Source organism: Mustela erminea, chromosome 8, assembly GCF_009829155.1.
Source record: "Mustela erminea isolate mMusErm1 chromosome 8, mMusErm1.Pri, whole genome shotgun sequence".
Classification (NCBI taxonomy): Eukaryota; Metazoa; Chordata; class Mammalia; order Carnivora; family Mustelidae; genus Mustela; species Mustela erminea.
The window spans coordinates 64758888-64779379 of NC_045621.1; the positions used below are offsets into that span (position 1 = coordinate 64758888).

Genomic DNA, 20492 nt, shown 5'->3' on the forward strand with positions numbered 1-20492 from the left:
GGCTTCAGAATATCTGCCCTTGCTGTTCACCTAGGACAGTTAGATTCATCTTGGCCATGGGTTAAGAATTCTGTTTTTCTATGGGTTACTTTGAGACCTTCTAAATTATTCCTTTCCTTCAAAATGACATAAGCATCATTTTTTTTTCCAAATACAATTAAAAATCATCTAACCCAAGCATGTAGATGTAAATTGATCACTCTCTGAAACTGGAGTTTTCTTTCCTATTACCAGCTTAATTTATGATTAATGGATGTCTCAATGTCGTGGGGCTTTACTCTCATGCTGTCTTTGTGACCCATGTTTGTTAGGTTCAAGTACCCTAAACAATTCAGTCCTTTTGGTCTTTCAGTATCTAAATAGTCTTGGAGACGGTCCGTGTGCATTCAGTCTAATCTGAGGGGCATTGGAAAGCAGTCCATTTGTACCATTTTTATTTGGTTGTTTCTGGTGAGAAAGGAGCAGCAGTTCTGAGCTCTCACACGGCCTCTTCCCCACCCACCTGACAGAGATGACGTTGTCTTGAAGCCACAGTGGTTTCTCCAGTGGGCGGCATGGGGGGCACAGGGAGGACGTGATGGGAAAAAGCCCCCAGTTCATTCGGATACACCTCCCAGGAGACTGCCAGCGCACTTCTTAGAGAAAGACAGGCAGCTGGATTTGGGGAAGCTTTGAGGAAGCCAGGCCGCCAGGCCTCCAGCTCCCTTTAGCCACCCGACTCGAAAAACAAGTGAACAGGGCTCAGTTACTCAGAGGCCCTCAGGCATGTTGGGTAAAAATGCTTACCATAATTTAGACGGATAGAGTAGGAGGTTCAAACTATTTTAATTTTAAAAGCAGTTGAGTGTTTTCTTAATCTCTCCCTAAATTACTTCCTTGCTAGACTGTGACTTTGTCCTTTATAATAGCACATATGCTGGTGCCTGAGCCTGCTATCCTCATTACATAATGAGACTGGGTAGAGGATTGGAGAACTCTGGAATGATGGAAGTCCAGTTGTGATGATCTGGTCAGTAGATTTTCTTTGGGAAATCTACTTTTAAACTAGATTTTTAACATTTTTTAAAGATTTTAAAATTAAAATCTAATTTTAAACTAGACCTCACCCAGCAGGTTCCGAAAATGCCTCCTGCCTCCATGAGTTGTTACATAGTATATAAAACAAAATTTCTACTTAATTTTGGCAGACAGGAGAGAAAAATTAAGTCGTAAAATAATATATTACAAAGCCAAACAAGAATGATGCTTTAAATTATCTGAGCCTGTGTATCCCTCCATTAGTGCAGCGAATCCTTTATAAGATTCTCATGGGGAATGTGATGTGTGAGAGTAAATTGATCCATTTGTACCAAATTCCTATAATACCATTCCAATTTTATAACACGTCACTTTACCAGTAAGAGTGGGTTTCAGGATCTAGTACATTCTCACTGTGCAAAGGTACCTTAATGCCTAGGCCCCTGTAATACCTAAACCCACCTACATTCCATTCCTCAATAACTGACTTCCTCACCCAAATTGCATATCTCCCCTGCAGGAGAACTAACTATTACGGCAGTGTACCTATCCTCTTAGATTTTTCACGTTTGCATCTGTTTCCCTTCATGGATGATTACGCATACTCTTCTGACCATGCCATACCTTGATGATTCCTTAGGAGCTGGTTACACGCACCTTCTTGTATTCCACAGGTGTCCAAGGACGACCGAAGTGATATCGAGTCCAGCTCAGATGAGGAAGACTCCGAACCTCCAGGGAAGAACCCTCACACGGCGACCACCACCAATGGGACCAGCGGTACCAACGGGTACCTCCTGACTGGGTCTTGCTCCGTGGATGATTAGTTCCTCAAAACTACAAGTCCCGAACAAAGTGAACTGTTTGTTCCTGGAAGTATTTAATAAGTTGCAAATGCAGTTCCTTTCATTATATCTCAGCACCAGAAAAAAAAAAAATTAGGATTATCAAAGCATTTTGAATAGTGCACTGCCATATGTCCTGTCTGTGAATGAAGAAGAATTACCATTCTCTCTACGTAGGCATGCTGTATGTGATTGACACAAGGGAACAGTATTTGCATTTGTACTGTCTTAGAATATTATTTATATTTCTTTTTTGTTTGTAAATCTGTGGACAAAAGAGGGTTTCCTCATCCCTTTTACTCTCTGGGTTCATGACAGTGAGGGAGATGCTCCATGTGCTTCTACCCCTTTCTATTGCTGTAACTCAGTTTGATAGGAGTCGCAGCTTACCTTGTCACTTAGAGCACGCAAAACCCAGTGCAAGATTCTCGTACTGCTCCGAATAGGTTTGCTTTCTTTGTGTTACTGTGCCGGTTTTGAAATTGCCTATATAGCCTCAGTGACCATTTTCCCTGTGTAAAGTTTCGGCAGGATGAGCTAGGCTTTTTCATTGCCACTCTTCATGGTCGATTTGCACAGCTCAAATTAAAGACTATGGTTTTTTGAGAACTTTAAAAAATTGTTTTGTATTAAATTGCTATGGAATAGGCATCATTTCTTGTGCACACGGCCAGGATATCCCCAGTGAGTACAGTAGCCAGCTGGAGATGAACTTTGTAGGTTACAGAGGTTTGTGTGTGTTTGTGTGTTTTTGTTGTTGTTGTTTTTATTCCCTCTTATGAGGTCAGTGCTCTGGCTCTGAAGGAGGACCTTTGCTTAAGGTCATAGTTAGAGACAATGAAATTGCTCTTACTATTGGGAATTTGTCCCATGCTCTGAGAATAACAGAAAGAGAAAGCGGATTTCAACCAGATTTCAGCACTACCCCTATAATTGCCACAATCTCCTGTCATGTCATGAAAAAAAAAAAAAAGAAGCTAAGTATATTTTCGCGCAGCAAAGGAACTTTGAACAGCTGGCAAAGGTCAGCCGTAGCCCAAAGCGCTTTTTTGCAGCCAGCATTCGAAGGAAGTGCGCTATCTAGTATTTGATTTTGGTGTTTGGATTTTTCTGAGCAAAATAAAGCCAATGGGAGAAGGACAATTTTACTGTTTGTCTTTTCTCCTTAAATATGACCCAGACTGACTCTCCTGTTGCTAGAAACTGAGCGGTGTTGCACCTGAAGCCCTCTGGTTTGCTTCTTTGAAGACTTGTTCAGTTTCCAGGATTTTTTATTCAAACAGAACTATTTCCAAAAAAAATAATTAAATTCTACTGGACTATGGCAATATCAGCAATGAGAAAGCTGCTGAAAATAAGTTGCTATAGTCTCCTGACACAGCAGTGTTATTTATGTATAAATAAGAAAACCATTCACATAAACCAAAGATTTTATCTCTTCCCTTCCAACTTTTAGTAAGGGGGAATAAAAAGGTATTACAAACACTTATTTCATAAACAAAACAAAACAAGAGTCTAACACCACAATGTAGTAAATAGCATAAATGTGTGAGTTAGGGGATAGCAAAGACCACAGCATCAGAAATACTAAGGAGTGCATGTCCTATAACCATTCACATTCGATTCAAACTTTTGAAAAAATTGAAATAAATCTTTGTGCCCACAATTTGCAATCTCTGAGTTAATAATTAAGATAATGCCCCCAAACAGAAAAAACCTCACGCCGTAATATTAAATCTTTCCCCACCTATATATGAAATAGTCTGTTTCTGATAAGGCCCATAATGATAATTGAAGAGCCTTAGACATATGTCTGCTTGTTTATTGAGAAAACGAAGCAACTAATTCTTCTCGTAAAACCTTGTTACTTTATTTCACAAAACAGGGGTATGTTTAGGAATGTAATTTGTGGATGGTTTGGGACCAGTCATAAAACATCAAAATTTCTTGTTAGTCATCTAAACATCTGCTAAAATGCAGATATATAAAATGAAACAGCATATTACAGCTGAAAAATGTTGAGACGGTGCAAGTTTCCTTTCTTATCAACTAAACTATGGGGAAGAAAAGTGAATTGTACCTTGCTGTAGTGTCTGGGGCAGGTCTTCAAAGGGAGAAATAAACCAGAGAACTACCATGTGTTCAAATTCGGGTCATCTAATACTCTACCACAGAAGAATAATTTCAAAAGATTGGCTCGTAAATTAATGGTTTGGGGCAGTTGCATGGAAAGACGTAAACCAAGTCTGTCCTTAGCAAAGGCAAATCTAAGCAATTTTTTATTTTTCCCAAAAGTCCCTTGGAAGGAGGACTGAGAACACTCGGAGCTTCAGCGACCAGTGACGTTCACTTAACACAGTCCCCTATGTATCTATAGATTTTTATTTCATTTTGCATTTTAGGGCAAAGAGTTCTTTTTGATTAATCAAAGTGGTGTTTGTAGACCTGTTAAGATGCGAAATAATGTATTTCTTTCTACTCCTCCCCCTTATCATGGTGGCATGATAAGACTGAGAGAGAAAAATATGTGAGATATCTTATCTTCTACTTGTGCCAGGCCATAGCTTTGGAAGTGCGTTTTGTATATGCAGCTGTAGGTTACTGACAGTGTTGTTTCCCATTGATTACCTTAGCCCGTGTTGATAGCTCCTTCCTCCGGGTCATATTCCAACCCTTCCAGGATACCAAGGGGTGTGTAGGAAGGAGTCTAGAAAAAGTAATATTTTATTCTCTAATGCTATATAGCTTTTCTAGATCTCTTAGTGGAGAAAAAAAAGTAGAAAACAAGTAGAATTTGGCCGTGGGTCGATAAATGATATGACAGTGTGTGATCTATGTATGTACATTTATGTTTCTCCAAAAACATAAAACCAAAAGAGCACTGACTCATCCTTATCTATATTCTTTTCATAAAAATAATCCACTGTATATAAGAGAAACTTCCCACCTCCCTCTCAACTTCCTGTTCATGCCACTCACCCAGATGAGAGTTGGTAGGATCTTTTCTCTTGCCTCAGGCTAAGATCACAGAGGACCTAAGGTCAGCACATAAGCCAAATGTAGTTCACATTTCCAAATTTAGTGGTACACATGTGGAAAATTGAATAACTGTCAGTATTTTGGATGATTAAGCTGAATGTTGGGGAAAATGCATATAGGTGCTGTTTCACCTCAAGGTTTTGTTATCATCCAATTCCTGCCAGGCTGCTAGACAGATGGTGTCCTGAGGTACCATCAGATAATGAAACAGGTATCAGAGAATGGTGGGCTAGGAAGAAAGGTAGACTCCCCAAAGAAAGCAAGAAGTTGGATGAGAGAAATCACTCTTTAGTGAGATAAAATCAGACCATGTTTATCCAAAATGGTGGGTGATCCTCAAAATGTCTCATTCTGTTGCCAACTTGCATTCTGAGTATTTGGTAGAGGTTGGGTTTGAGTGAACTACATGCTTTCACATGAGGCAGGAAGGGCCTGGATCTCCCACTTCTCGTGTTTGAACCTCATCGTTATTTGGGCTGATGTAAAAAAGGAGATTTCAGTTTACCTGAGTCTTTGCAAAAGAGCTCTTCTGAGAAGCCTTTATGGACCCCCATGATTGTTCCCATTCTGTTCATGACTTTGTATCGATAGTTATTTTGGTCCCTTTCTCAGAATGTTAATGCCAAAGTTGCCTGAATATTTGAGTGTTTTTTCTTAATTTGAAGCGTAGAGAATAATTCCAAAGGTGTTAAGAGATTCTGTTTGTTTGTGTATGTGATGATGTCATTAATATCCGGAGAGGCTTCAAGAAATCCTTTGGAAACAAAAGGTTAAATGTTTACATTTCTTGTGATAGTTGAGGTCTTACGATACTAATTAGCTTACTTTTTTTTTTTTTCTTTGTCTTTGGCTGATTCTGCTCTGTAGATAAATAGTGTCCCTGAAATCTTTAGAACATTCAATTAAGAGAAAACCAAATTAGGTCAAACTCAGCCTGATGAGAAAGTGATGACAAGCCGCTTCAGTTTTTAGGTAACTCGTGTGGGACGAAAAAATGCAGTTAGCTCTGGCTATTACACTTGCTCTCCAGCATATGCTGTTCATGAAAGGAATACCCTCAGTAATCGTAACAGTCCTTGGGGTCATGCATAATGCCGCAGATAGTAATTGGTACTGGTTCACTGTGGCCACAGTAGTTCTTGATGGAAGCCGCCAGAGAAGGACCCTGTGGTCCGCCTTTATGTACACAGTCCCCTCCCTTCCTCTAAGGGACACTCAGTAGACGCCGGGGAGGCCTATCCATTTGTTCACTCTGTGCAGTTTTAACATCTCTCATATATATTCAGAGGGAACATCGCTGATGCTGGTTTTCATGGAGAAAACTTGATTAGAGGACATAAAGCATTATAAGAAACAATTTGTAAGCTCCGCAGACACGGAAAGGACAACCTGAACCTTTTCCAGGTCTTTGTAACTGAAGTTCAGCCTTGAAGCCTTTGAAAGGAATGGCTTAGCAAAGGGCCACAAGCTAGGACTCCCATCAGCTCAAAGAAATAAAAGTCTCTGCAGCCAGATGGCCTGTCGTTTGGCATCTTCACAAGACCAGGTCTTCTCAAGATTGCCAGGAACTGATGGGAGGGGTCGGTTAGCCCAAGATCTATCTGTTCATCTCATCCACCCACATTCCTCTCAGCCTCCTGGAACTCTTGATAAGAAGAAACCAAAATATTGTCACTTATCTGCCATCAGCTTCCCAACAGACTTTGGATCAGTGGTTGACCACACTTCTTTTCTCCGACTGATTCCATTTTTCTTAAAAAGTATTGGGCCCGTGTAATCGTGTTTTCCTCCAGAGGCTCATGAAAGCTTGGTTTCCTGTTTTGCTGTATGTTGCATGGCCTGGAAACCAGGGACCACAGCTGTTGGTATGATTTCTATGTTAAGTGAAAAATTAGACTCAGATCATCTTTTTTTCTCTTGGATCTACAGTAATTTTTCTAAACTGTCGTAAAACTGCCCTTAAAAAATTAGAGGCTTTTAAAGATTAGTTACCAAAGATAAATGAGCTCTATAATAGCAACAGTTCTGTGGCAATTCTGGGAGTTTAACTTAGAGACTCATTGAAGATGGAATACCCCCTCCAAGTCTGATTTCCAAAAGTTTCGTAAAGCCTCTAAGCCTATGATTCTCATCAGCTCTTGGTGTGCCCATAGAATCAGTTACCTCCATAGCCATTTGTGGCCAAGCAAAGGGGGAGAGGGTTCGTTGGGGATTTGATTTTTTTTTTTTCAATTTGCAGTGAGAAATAGGATAGGTGACAAAAGCTTAACTTGTTTTCTTAAGACAATTCAGTGCTTGAGCATCTCTGTCAGAAATGGAATGATGTACTGTTAGCCAATTAGAATTATTTTATGTATTGTTACTGTGTTTTGCTGATTTTTATATGAAAATATAATTATTCATTCTTGATCTCTGGAAGCAATCATTATGAGGATCATTTTACTTTGGAAACACTTTTCATAATAAAGATAAGTATTAGGAGTCAAGTGTCAGTAACATTTTCTCTAAGCGCACTTGGGCTGCTGTGGGTAATTTGTCTCATCATCCTGGACAGGATTTATTTCAGGACACACATCATCCCTAGTTTCTTGCAAACTTTCCTTAAATCCCAGTTATCATTTTGATTACTGGAAAGGTAGTATTATATTTATATGTCATATATATATATGTCATATATATATATATATATGCACATATATATATAACATACAACATATATCTCTCTATCTTGTCAGGAATTTAGCTAAGCTATTCCATAGTATTGCTGCCCCAGTATCCATTTTGTTTGCAAGGTGCCGTGCAGGGACCCTAAACTGACCCTAGCCTCTCAAACAGATGCACACCCTACAGGGCAGCCCTGAGACTCACAAGCAAATGCAAGTCCCTGATATGACCTCCCCAGTAGCCCCTGTGATCAACAGTCTCCCCTTCCAGCGCCTTGAAGGCCTTACGTTGCTCCTAATAAGACTGCCATGGGGTTTACCAAAATCCCACTCTTTCGCATTGACCCATCCAGCCTTAGCCCAGGAAGCCCAAAGCAATCTACTCACAGATCCTAATGAAGGAATATGCCCCAAGCCCTGTCCCAGTCTTCAACCTGCTGTCACAACCCTTGTGGTCCTTCGAGGCAAGCCATGTGAATAATAAACCTATTTCAAGTTCTCTTGTGGTCTCTTGCTGAGCTTCAGTTCACCATCTGACACCATGTACTCCACTTAATAAATATTAATTCAACATAGTTAACACATTCATTATATATATATATATATATGTATATATATATATATTGCACTATCTCTTTGGAAATTAAGATATAAAAGCTTTAATGTTACGTTTATGTGTAGTGCTTCTTTCTGGAAAAATATTAAATATTATTTGTAGAGATAAGAGTTCACATAATCAGACTGCACTGATTTTTCCAAATCATGACAAGAAGCTCTTAGGACAAACCATCCAGAGCACAGCACACCCAGACCCATCACTGTCAGCATATGTACAGCTCAAAGGAGCTTGACTGAAATGTTCTCTGAGCCCATGCCCTCCTTTGTTAGGGCTTCTTTCCCTCTTTCTCTGCATTTCCTGTGTAACACTGTCTTCTCCGGCTGCTCTTCTGCTCTAAGCTTATGTCATCTAATATCTCCAGAGCCATAAAATAGCACTGACGTTCAACCAGATACCCCACTATCCTCCCACCAGTATTATGGAAAATAAAGCAGATGCCCTATTAAAAAATCTTACAAATACTATAGCCACCCCCAACCACAATCTGATTGCAAGCATGAGTTAACCTAAGAAACTACCAAAATTCCTCCAAGGCAGAGAAAGATAGGCTACAGGCTACTATGCCACTTTGGGAAGCCATGAACTCTTTCAGTTCTGTAAGCAAAGTATCATCTCGCAATTAGCCATATCATGGCTCAGCATCTCCGGGCCCCTGACTCCTGGGGCTTCCACATCAAGCTTCAGCACATGGTATTTCTGCCCTTGATTCTGCTTCCACCAACCCTGCACTTGCTTCACCAGGAGCAGCAACCACAGTACCGACAAGAGTGACAGACGGCATGACAGTCAGCCATGGGGGTCGGACACCTGGATCTATCAGGACGCAAGGTGATCCCTCAGAACCAATGACTGTGGTGACCGAAGCCTGAGGGCCACACTCTTGATTCTCCCCAAAGCCGCTGTAGCACGAGGAAACAAAGTTTCTATCATTCATAAACACTGAAGTTAAAAAATTATATAAAGTCTGTATCTGTCAGGATACAGACTATCTATCTAGACAGGAAACAGAAAGTCACCGTCAGATGATTCCTTTAGAGAAACTTCAAGAAAAAGACTGCTGTCAGAGGAGTGGGCAAGATTAGGAAAGGTAAAGCGCCCAGAGGCCAGCAAGCTTGGGGAGCCGTTAGCACCCTAGGCTGGGACCAGATGCCAATGAGAGAGAGCCTCACTGCTGTGGGCTGGGGAGCAAAGACGCTGACACCTCTCTCCCTGCTTTCTCATGCCTCCGCCCCCATTGGCTGAACTCACAAAGTTGTCGGTGGGAACCACAGAAGATGCAGGTGGTAGGGGTCAGTCCCTCACGGGATAGAGCAGAGACCTGGTGGGGAGAAAACAGAGGAGCCCGCATCAGGTTGGCGTTCCTGCGTTCCCACCTGCAGCCTGGCACAGAATGGCACACAGCAAATGCTTGTGGGAGAAACAAATGAACCCACTTCCGAGAGCATTGGTAAGATGCGAGCTCTTAGCAGTTAACCTGCCCTCTGTTGAGGAAACAAGATGAGCGTGAGAAAACACTTGGTCTCTGGCTCTGAGCTTGGCATTGCTGTTGTGTGTGCTGGGGGCGCAGCTTCTCTCAACACAGCAGCCGAGAGGCGTTGTGACCGCACTCAAGTTAGAGAAGCCGTCTGTGGTACCAGCCTCCCAGACCCAGGGATAAAGCACATCAGGGGAGGAGGACGGAGGCCTGAGGCTGGAGAAGTGTCTAGAAACAGAGAAGAACTGAGGAGAAGGAGCTGAATTGCCGGAGCACTCATGGAACAGAATCGTGAAAGCTCTAAGCTCTGGAGCTTGTGACTAATTTTTGAAGCAATTCTTTACCCAAGAGGCTGGGCTGTTTTTATAACGTAATGAATGATGAAAATATTTGTATGGCCAAAGATAACTTGAACAACAAAGGCTTGGGTTCCTGACTGCATCATTTGATCACTTAAAAATATTTATAGAGGGCCCACCAGGTGCCAGGAATGGCTATGGCACGGAGGACGGAAGGGTAGAGAATACAGATACGGCTCCTTCTTTCACGGGACAATCTAGGAAGAGAAAGAAAACACAAAACAAAGAAGTGCCAAGTGTTAAGTTGCTGGGTTACTTGAACACCAGCAATTTATTTTCCCCAGTTCTGGAGGCTGGAAGTCCAGTCAGCAGGGTTAATTTCTTCTACAGCCTGTCTTCTTAGCTGGTCTTCTCACTGTGCCATCACACAGTCACTCCTCTGTGCATCTGTCTGTGTCCTAATCCCTTCTTTTAAGAATGGCAGTCATCTTGGATTGGGGCTCCCCCTGAAGGCTTCATTTTACCTTAACCACCTCTTTTTCCGCCATTGATGAAATTTTTATATTAGTTTCATTTTTTTCCAACAAAAGGGACAAAACAAAGTTTCAAGGGTATTGTAATTTGAAGAATGTTAACATCCTCTATCTTCTGCAATAAATATTGATTCATATATGCACTCTATTTCTGGAGCTTTTAGGGATGTGTACGCAGAATGCATAAATGGAAGTTACCTAATTATCTCCCTAAAAGCCCTGTCTCCCAATACAGTAACCTCCTGGGATACAGGGGCTAGGACTTGAACGTGAATTTTGGGAGACATAAGTCTGCCCTTCATACAAGGTAATTTCACACAGTGACGAAGAACAAACGTGATGAGGAAACGAAGTGATCATATGGTGACTTCCAGGGGTCTTCTGACTGGACGGTCTCTGACACCTCATGGACAGGTGACTTGGGCTGGGATCTGATGGACAGGAGCTGCTCAGGGCAGGATCTTAGGTGGTCACAGACCAGGCAGTGGGGGCTGGAAACACAAAGGCTCTAAGACAGGAATAGACTGGAAGTTTCGAGTTGCAGCAAGAAGGCCAATGTGATGAAGCAAGAGAAACAAAGTGGAGAGTGTGGGTGATCACATTCTAAAGTGTAGGAAGGGGCAGATCACATAGGGCCTCTGTCCCACGGTGAGGAGAGCAAGTGTCAGGGTAAGAGTGATGGGAAACCCTTCACGGATCAAAGCAGGGGGGCAGCACAATCTCGTCTATTGTCCTCTTTGATGAGACAGAAACCATGGCCATCCGAACCATGATGGAGAAAACCACTCCAATTTCGTGTGGGTCAGTGGTGACTTCAGGGCTGTGCTGGGCACTCCATAACCAGGTGGGGTGATGAACACGTGGAAGAAATAAAGGACGAAGGGCTACTGAGGCTTCAATCCACAGGCAATACACTAAGTCTGGGCAGAGAACGAGAGGTGGAAGCTTTTGCTGCAAAGATGCTAAGACCCGGGACAGGAAGAGCCTCCACGTTTCCTCTGAGGAAAGCAGCTTGAAAAATATGACCGATGGGCCGCCATCAGCCAGGGGAGAGCCTTCGGGAGAGGGCAGACTTCCTGACTGAATGGCGTTCTTTGTTGTTGTTACTTACTGTTCGAACCTTTCTTTGTGTGGTTCCAAGGCCGCTCAGGGCCGGCATATTGATGGATGACTGACATTTCCAAAACACCCCTCTGGGGGAGGCGTGCATCCAGCAACCATCCTTGCTGTTGGTAGGTTTTACAGCTTCTGAGTGAGTCTGCCTGGTTTTGCAGAAGCTGCAAATCAGGGTTTTATTCATGGGTTTATTTATTTGGGTAAGCCACGGCCAGGCCTTCACCAGCACGCCTCCACCACCTGTCATCTGTAACAGGGATTGTGGCTCGGGAGAGTGAGTGACTTACTTTCTGTCACCCAACTAACAAGTGGTCGAGTTGAGATTTGACCCAGACTTGATTGATTTCAAAACTTAGACCTACCTTTCCAGTACCTTATGCTTCTTCCAATATTTACATTTGTTTCTGAAGACAGGCTGCTTTGAGTCCTACTGCATTTCAACTGTCCTTGGCTTTTTCCATATCTACCTGCTTTCATTCTCCTTACAGATCTCAGACTTCCACCCCTGTAGTTTTTATCCCTAGTCCCCATCTTGTTGAGATTAGATTTCAGGGCTCTCAACTACACCAGCAGCCCTTCTTTGGAAAGATCCTCAATAAATCTTCTATGCCAATGACTGAACTCAATTGTCAAAGTTCACTGTCTTGTTCCAGTTCACAAAGCACACACCTCCTTCTCCAACCTCACCCAAGGAGCTTGCAAGTGCCAAGGTATAAGCCAGAACACAGGTTTAAAAGGCATCAGTGCAAGCAGTTCAATAATTCAGTGCATTGTAGACTAGAAGGAGAGAAGATATGTAGGTTGTGAAACTAGTTCTTCAGTGGTTTGGATTTTAAGAATGGGCTGGAAATCTCATAGGAAAATATTCCTAGGGGGTGAGTGAGGGATGGGGTACCTCAGATGAGGAATGTCTAGAAAATAAAACAGCAGTCACCAGCCCTCCTTTTGGGGAGTCATAGCAGTAAGTTAGATTCATCAGGATTAAACTCTCGGTTCCTATTAATTTTGTTCAACCAGGACGCTAGTAACTACCCAGTCAGCCAGCCAGAAAACAATGTATAGGATGCCAGGCCAGTTGGAGCCATATCACCAAAGATGAGCTCAAAAGAACACTTAAAAATAGTGTTCTCTCTCTCTCTGTTGAAGACACTAGACTATTCATAGAACAGAACTCTGACATACTATATACCCACTACCATTTCTTGGTTATTCACTTGTAAGTCATTTCTGAGGAGGTACAAAACAGTGTATACCGTGTTAGCTGCAAACACACAGAACCACAGCACTAATGAACTCAATAAAATGCACATCGAAATTAAGTCAGTGTGTGCACTGAGCACAATTCTCCATGAGCCAAGTGTGGGGCATTGTGAGAGATACAAATAAGCCAGAGGCAAAGCTGTGAAGAGAAGGGGCTCTCCATCCAGTTAGAGAGGCTGATCACAAGCAGTGATTATCTTAATAAATCAAGGGGCACTGAAAGAAATGATACTTATTCTGTTATGCAGATCAAAGTCTATGACAAAGGCAAAAGGTTTTTGACAATGATAATTACTCTATAGACATGACATTATCATTATCATCTTATCAATTCTGTTGTTAGGATAGTAATCACAGAAAAGTTCAGACGAGGGAGAAGTTGTTACAGAATCAGATGAGAAAGACTTCAAGGTGAAAGCCAAGAATGAATTTGGATGAGTCAAGTGGGAAGAGGAAGGACATTGGCGACAGAGGGCATGGTGAGAACCAGGGAACACGGCCGTTAGCATTGCCTCTGCCTCTTTGTAGCCTGACCACTGATGCCCTTCAGTCTATCCTCATCCCTCTCCACACCTCTTGACCAGGTCCCGAGTCTGTGGTCTCAGACGAGCTGTGCTATGTTACATCTCCATCACAGTGGCCCCACTCTGCCTCAAAGGCCTTTTACCTCTTTTCTGTAGAGGTAACTCTCATATGGCCTTCAAGATTAACCCAGGATTCCTCCTCCCAGAAAGCCTTAGTTGCTTGGAATGTGGTGCTCTTCCTAGAGAAGAAAAGGGCAACCATTGAACTCCATCAGAGTACTTATCACACTCCCCCTCGCTGGACTGTAAGCAACCTGGGGGCAAAGAACTTGCTTTTTCTATCTGGATCCTTAGCCAACACATTTGCTACATAGTTAGCACTCGATAAATGCTTGTAGAATGGATGTCTGTATTTACAAAAATGAGAGTTTCAGGAAGATAAAGAAGTTTTGGAAGGAAAAAATGAGTTAACGTCTACATTTTGAATTTGAGTTCATGAGCTCGTTCATTTGGAAATATCTAGCCAAAATTGGCAAGATGGACTGTAACTAGGTACCATCATTACTTCCATTATTTCAGATCAAGAGCTGGGTGCACAAAGAGAAGTAGAACCTTGCCTTGGGCTCAGATCCAGTAGGCAGCAATACAGACAGATAACTTGGCCAGAGCTCTGGGGCATTTCTCCATTGCCTGCTAAGGCAGAACCTTGGGACATCCCTCCACTAGAGGGGTAGAGGAAAAAGCTAAGTCAGCAAAGAACTCTGCGATAACAAAGATAGGAAGAAATAGAGTGTGTTAATGAGAATTCTCAGCCTCCCTTCTGCCTCTTTCTCTCTTCCTTCCCTTCTCTTCCTGGACTGTTCAGTTCCAAAGCTCTCAGATGGGACAAAGCAGGGCGGATGTTTCTGCCAGGTGAGGGACACGTGGTGGCCCAGAGTGGAGTGCTGAAGGCCACATGGGCTTATGCAAGTGTCTGCAGAGAAGGGTAGTACAGCCCGGAGAATCAGCATGGGGTGCAGAGGGGGCCCAACATCAGTTATCAAGCCTAGCCGGGATGACGAGGTCATGCCTGTGTGGGAGGACCCTGGATGGGAAGTCAGAGAATGGAAAGTCAGGGTGGCTGCAGTAGGAGAACGGCTGTATGCAGGGGAATGGAACAACAACTGCGGCCAACTTCATACTGGTAGGAAAGGGAATTTTATATATGGAGCAGAAGAACATGGAATAAGTATAGTATTGGATTAAAATTATTATAAGCATCCATGTAAAGTCATGGCTTTCAATATGTAGGTAGATATCAGTGTAAGTGCAGAGGTAAACATATCGCTGGGTGTATGTGAGTGTATCTCAATTCATTCCCAGCTGTCCGCCCGTGACTCCCTGGCCAGCGCAGCGAGGACCCCAGGTTTTGGTTTTTAATCCATCCTAAGTCCTAAGTCCATTTTCCACTAAAAGGAACCAGCTTCCTGAGGAAGTGGCTGAGTCTTGGGCTGGGCAGGATAGCACAGGCTGAAAGGGAGGATTTTTTTGAGCCAGGAAACAAGAAAGTGCGCAAAGAATGTTGGGGAAATGGTTTAAAGATGCAAAACCAAGTTGTAGGACCTCTCACTGGCCGAATCTGAGGCACTTTGTGCACCAAAATGAATCATAGTAATTGATTATAATGCATTGAATAACAAGGGAAACGGAATTCATGTAAATTAACAAATGAATAAACTGAAAGTTTAAACTTTAAACTGAAAGGAACGAGGTATTTGCTTAGTTTCATGGTACCTCCCCCACAAAATATTTATTAACTACAAAGGTGAAAGTAGTCATTTCACAGCCAAGAAGCCTGGCAGACAGCATCCTAATCAAGTAAATGTCATCAGTAATGGGACAAATGAAATCCCGAGTCACTTGATTGGATGCAGTAAGAAGGTGGCATCGCTTCTGTGATACTCCTGCCAAAGATGCATTTATCAGATCTATGCAAATTGAGGGGCATTCTACAAATAATTAATTGGTAATCTTCAAATGTGTCAATGGCATGAAAGTCAACCAAAGACTGAAAACTTCCAGAGCGAAGGGGACACTAAAGAGACATGACAACTGAATGCAAAGCAGGGTTCTGAATTGGATCCTGTTGCTATGGAGAATGTAATTAGGACAATTGGTGGAACTGAGGAGTAGATTGCGGTAATCAATCAATGTTAATTTCCTGCCTTTGATGGTTGTATTGTGGTTTTGTTGAAGAATGTCCTTGCTTGTAGTAAATACAAGCTAAATACTAAGATGTAAAAAAAAGAAAAAAATTCTGTGTCCTGAACTTGCAATTTGCCTGTAACTTTGAGATAATTTTTTAAATCAATATCTTTGTTTTCAAAACCCTAATAATATCTCAAGAAATCTTCAAATATTTAGATGCAGTAAGGACTCTTTTAAAAAATGAGAATTCCATCTTTAAGTTCCAAGAGCAATAAAGTAATAATACTAAATGCCTCCCTCAGCCTATTAAAGGGAAGTTTAGTGAAAGAAGAAAATGCGTTAGTTAAAACTTCTCAAGAATTCAAAATGTTTCAGGTACCTGGGTGGCTCATTCAGTGAAGTGGCTGCCTTCAGCTCAGGTCATGATCCTAGGGTCTTGGGATCGAGTCCTGCATCAGGCTCCCTTGCTCAGCAGGGAGTCTGCTTTCCTCTCTACCCTTGTCCCTGCTCGTGATCTCTCTTGCTCTCTCACTCTCACTCTCAAATAAATAAGCTTTTAAAAATCTTTAAAAAAAAATTCTAAATTGTTTGGTGAGTAGTCATGTTAGTTTTTGCAAGTTTTTGAATTATGGTAGTTGTATTCATCAATGCTTCACAAGTATAATAAACAATCATCTTTAATAATGCCTTGTTATGCCAAAATAAATTAAAATGGTAACAGTAATAATAAACAGTGTTCATTGAACATTTATTACGCATACTCCGCTATGAAGCATGTGATATTTTTACTTCCAGTTTGCATATCAGAAAACCAAAGCGAAAAAGGGTTGGGGAATATCCCCCAGGACACCTGGGTGGCTCAGTCAGTTAAGCGTCTGTCTTCTGCTCAGGATCCTGGGATCGAGTCCCACATTGGGCCCCTTGCTTGGCGGGGAGCCTGCTTCTCCCTCTGCCTCTGCTCCTCTCCCCACTTGTGTACACACTCTCTCTCTCTCTGACAAATAAATAAAAATCTTAAAAAAAAAATTTCCCTCAAATAAGCATACTAATGTATAGTATAACCAACTTTTGAACCCACATTTTTCATACTCCAAAGCCTAATTATTAATTCCTACCCTCTGCTGCCTCCCAGAGAGGCCATAGGGAAGGGGATTTTAGGGAGGATGCCAGAAGCCTGGACTTTGCTCTAGAGCCTCCCACTCCTTCACTGTTGACTCCCAATCCAACCCATCACTGAGTCCTGCTGGTTCCATTTTAAAGCTCTACCCCTTTCTCTCTGTGTTAGTTAAGGCCTTGCCATTTTTCCCCTGGTTCCTGGCAGCAGGCCCCCTCTCTTTCTGATTCTTAGCTCAGTCTTTTTAAGAGTCTCTGTGCTGTTGTCAGAGCGATTAGTCTACAATGCACACCTGAATATCACAATGTCCTTAAAACTCTATATGGAAAAAGACCCCTATATGGCTCTAATTACCTTTGGGTTAAAGTCAAAACATGGCGCCCGAATCTTTCGCTGTCTAGGCTCTGTATCACTTCAGCCTTACTAACTCTAAGGTCCCATGCCAAGGTCCCCCATGCTGTGTGCTCAAGGAATTCTTGTGGGATTTATAATTCCCCGAATGCACCAACACACACTAACAGACAATATAATATGTGCCCCCCAGCAGGTGTGACCAATTCTCACCTGTGTTTTCCGGCATCTCCCCTTTCCCAGTCGGGATGAGCTGGGTACCTCTTCGGAATTCCCATCACATCTCTGTACAGACCTCTTTTATATAATCTATCACAGTATTATGTGTCCTTCCTTCATTGTACTGGGCTCCCTGTAAGAGGGATTCGAATTTATTTGTCGTTGGACACCTCATTATGCCTGGATCAGAGAGGATGCTGCGTGAAAACCCCACTGAATGAGTGAGTGAGTGAGTGAGTGAGTAATCACCAATGAATTACCAATTGTATAAAATGCTCCAGAGATGCGAAAAGACAGAAAGAGGAATTTTCTGGAGAACCATTTCCAGTTGGGGGAGAAGCTGACTAATGGGTGAAATAACTTGAAGACAGAAGGGGAAGTGTTTCTAAGCACGTACATGGAACTGGTTGGCTGAACCTAAGTTCTGAGTAAACGGGCTTCAAACCTTGTGTGCCCTCAGTCCCAGAGGTATGCGATAGCTTTAACCAATACATCAGTTTCTACGTCCAAATAGATAATGCAGGCACATCATACGAAATTCCAAATGTGTAAAACTCCCTCTGGTCTCCATGTCCATCTCCAGCCCCTCAGCCCCGGGTACAGAAGGCACCACAATAAATAATCACTTGGAGAGCTTTCGTTTTCTTTCTGAGGTTCTATCTTCATACCCTGGCAGTGTTATAGGAAATAACTATAAATTGATGATTTATAACATGGATATATAACCAAAGTGAAAAAGGCAAATAAATCCCGCAGGTGACATTTTATTTACATGTGAAGGCTGTCAAACTCCTATTTTGCCCTGGAGACTAAAGCAGACCTAACCTGGACATTCCGACGTGCATATTAACTGAAATCTCTAAGACTGGCCCTAGATGAGCTTAGAAAAATGGAAGTAAATGCACATGACTATTAACATAGGTGATCAAATGAAGAGATAACATCATTTGGTTGTGAAATATTCTTCTTGTGCTTTTTTTTTCAAAGTTAAAGCCATCAATCATTGCTGTAGGATGACTTGATTATTAATTAGTTGTCCATTAGTCTTCATGTCCTATGGCTTATGAGGGAAAAGCAAACGTATGCTAATTTGTCTGAGGCAATTTAGTCTATTTAATTTCATCTTTATTCTCTATTAACGCCTGGAGATTTTAAATTAATATATATGGAACTGGGACACGCATGGTGACAATTCACTTAAGCACATTGAATGCAAGTCTAGTGTGTGTTTACAAAGTCACTTATGACCCTTTGGACTTCAATTTAAAAAGCAGGTTATTCTTTATGAAGCGGAAAGTGGTAAAAAGGCTTATTTTGTGCAGCTTTAAAAACCACAATATAATTAATATGAATCGAGCATAAGAGTTACCTCAGATGCTACAGATCAGGCTGACTGTTGACAATCCCGGTATCCCTGTGTGCCTCCCTGCTCCTGTTACAGCGTAAAACACTCATTAGCGCTTCTAAGTGAGAAGGATTTTTTTCCCCAACCTGAGGGTTTAGGCAAAGTTACTTTTTTTTTTTTTTTAATGTATGCATTAAGGCAAGGCTTTAGAAATGTATTTTTCAGCTTTGGGAAGATATGGAAATTAGGCACACTAATCACTGTAGCAACCAGAGACTAAAAATAAAAAAGCAATTTAGTCAGAATGAGATTGCTTCTATGCTGCTCCCTGAGGGTGATGGGTGGGAGTGGTGTCATGTCTCGTAAATACTGTCCATGGTTCTCAGGGGCCTGAGATGGCCACGGAGACGGTATCTGTAGTCTGTCAGCTCAGACAAGGCGTGGAGTCGGCTTTGTCCAGGGCTCAGAAATGGGATGGCCCCGGCAAGGTATGTCAGGGTGCTTAGATGTGGTGAGTTGCCGGCAGGCCTCTCTGTCGGACCCCCTGAGCCCTAGAACCCGGCAGTGCGGCCCAGCCCTCCTGCTCACTCTGTCACTGGGGACACAGGCCAGCTGCCCCAAGCCCACAGGCTGTCCCTTTACATCCCTCTTGCTGGGGAAATAGTGAAAATTCTCTTAGACATGCTCAGCAAAGTTTGCAAAACATAGCTCATCTTAGACTCTAGCTTTCTCAAATGTATTCTTAGCATAAGACCCCTCTTTGATTTTCTCTTTGGTCCCAAGACTCTTATCTCATCTCTTTCTACCTTTTGAACCAACAAATCTACAAGCAAGTTCTCTTAAGTGGTCCTTGGGGATTCTTTTGATTCCTTCTCAGTTTCCTGTTTGTCAAGGCCATTTTTAATAAGAGTGTCAGAGATTCTCAAGTGCATTTGGGCTATTTCCCATTTTAGAGTTCCTGCCCAGAAGGTCACACTTATCTTCATCCTCAATGTTTTGAACTCTGCTTCCTGAGAACTGAAGATAGAGGTCTGCCCATAAGCAACCTTGCCTGTCTTGTCAATGGAAAGGAACTAGCTAATGAGGTCACTTTTTCAGTAAGGAATCCAGTGAAATGAAAACAAGTATTTATTGAACAGTTCCTTGCTCCAGGCACTTTGTTATAAAGAATAGGCTGAGGAATGTGGGAGGCAGACCATTAAACTAATAATTTCAATACAATGGAATAAACGAATCGAAAGAGGTATGTGCAATGAATAATGGTAGACAAAGGTGAGAGTTTAGTGTCTGGAGAAAATGATACTATCTGGGCTTTGGAGAGAACGCAAAGTCAGCTAGGTTGACTTTGACTCTACATAAAGGTAGAAGGGACCTGCGTTGTGCAAAGTCTGGAGGTACAAACTAACAAGGCTGGCTGACATCATTTCACTGATCAGTTTTTCCTTTTAAAAAATTAAAGTTAGTGTGACTGTTACTCTCTTTTAAGTGTTATTTGTCTTATTTTGTTTCTAAAGCAAGGTATGCTTGGTTCAGATGTGAATATTATCCAGAAATGTATGCCAAGTAGGAAACTTCCATAGTCTCAACTGTCAGGGGAATGCTATTGTCTATCTAGTGTATGTGTGTCCAGATCTTTTTTTCTTATATATGTACCAAACTAGAATCATACGTATTCTTTTGCAACCTGTTTCTACGTCAATATGTATATGTAAATATTTTATACTCTATCGTCAATTCTTGGGTATTTTGTATCCCACTGTTTGGGTTGACTGGCAATGTAGTGCAGTAACTAAACATGGAAGTGTTAGAGTCAGATGAATCCCAGCTACACCACTACTAACTGCACGACCTTGGGTAAGTCATTTAACCATCCTGTGTAACCAACAT

The 20492-nt window shown here is 42.1% G+C and overlaps 1 protein-coding gene across 2 annotated transcripts in view; it reads left to right on the plus strand.

Annotated features, from left to right (window-relative positions):
* The window catches only part of CERS6 (ceramide synthase 6), a 312414-nt gene extending 305032 nt beyond the window's left edge, over positions 1–7382 (plus strand). For both annotated transcript variants that reach the window (XM_032355853.1, XM_032355855.1), the window contains one exon: positions 1692–7382. In XM_032355853.1, coding sequence (XP_032211744.1) covers positions 1692–1844 — 153 coding nt within the window. In that variant the 3' untranslated portion in view covers positions 1845–7382. The remainder of the gene's footprint in view (positions 1–1691) is intronic.
* The last annotated feature ends 13110 nt before the right edge of the window (positions 7383–20492 follow it).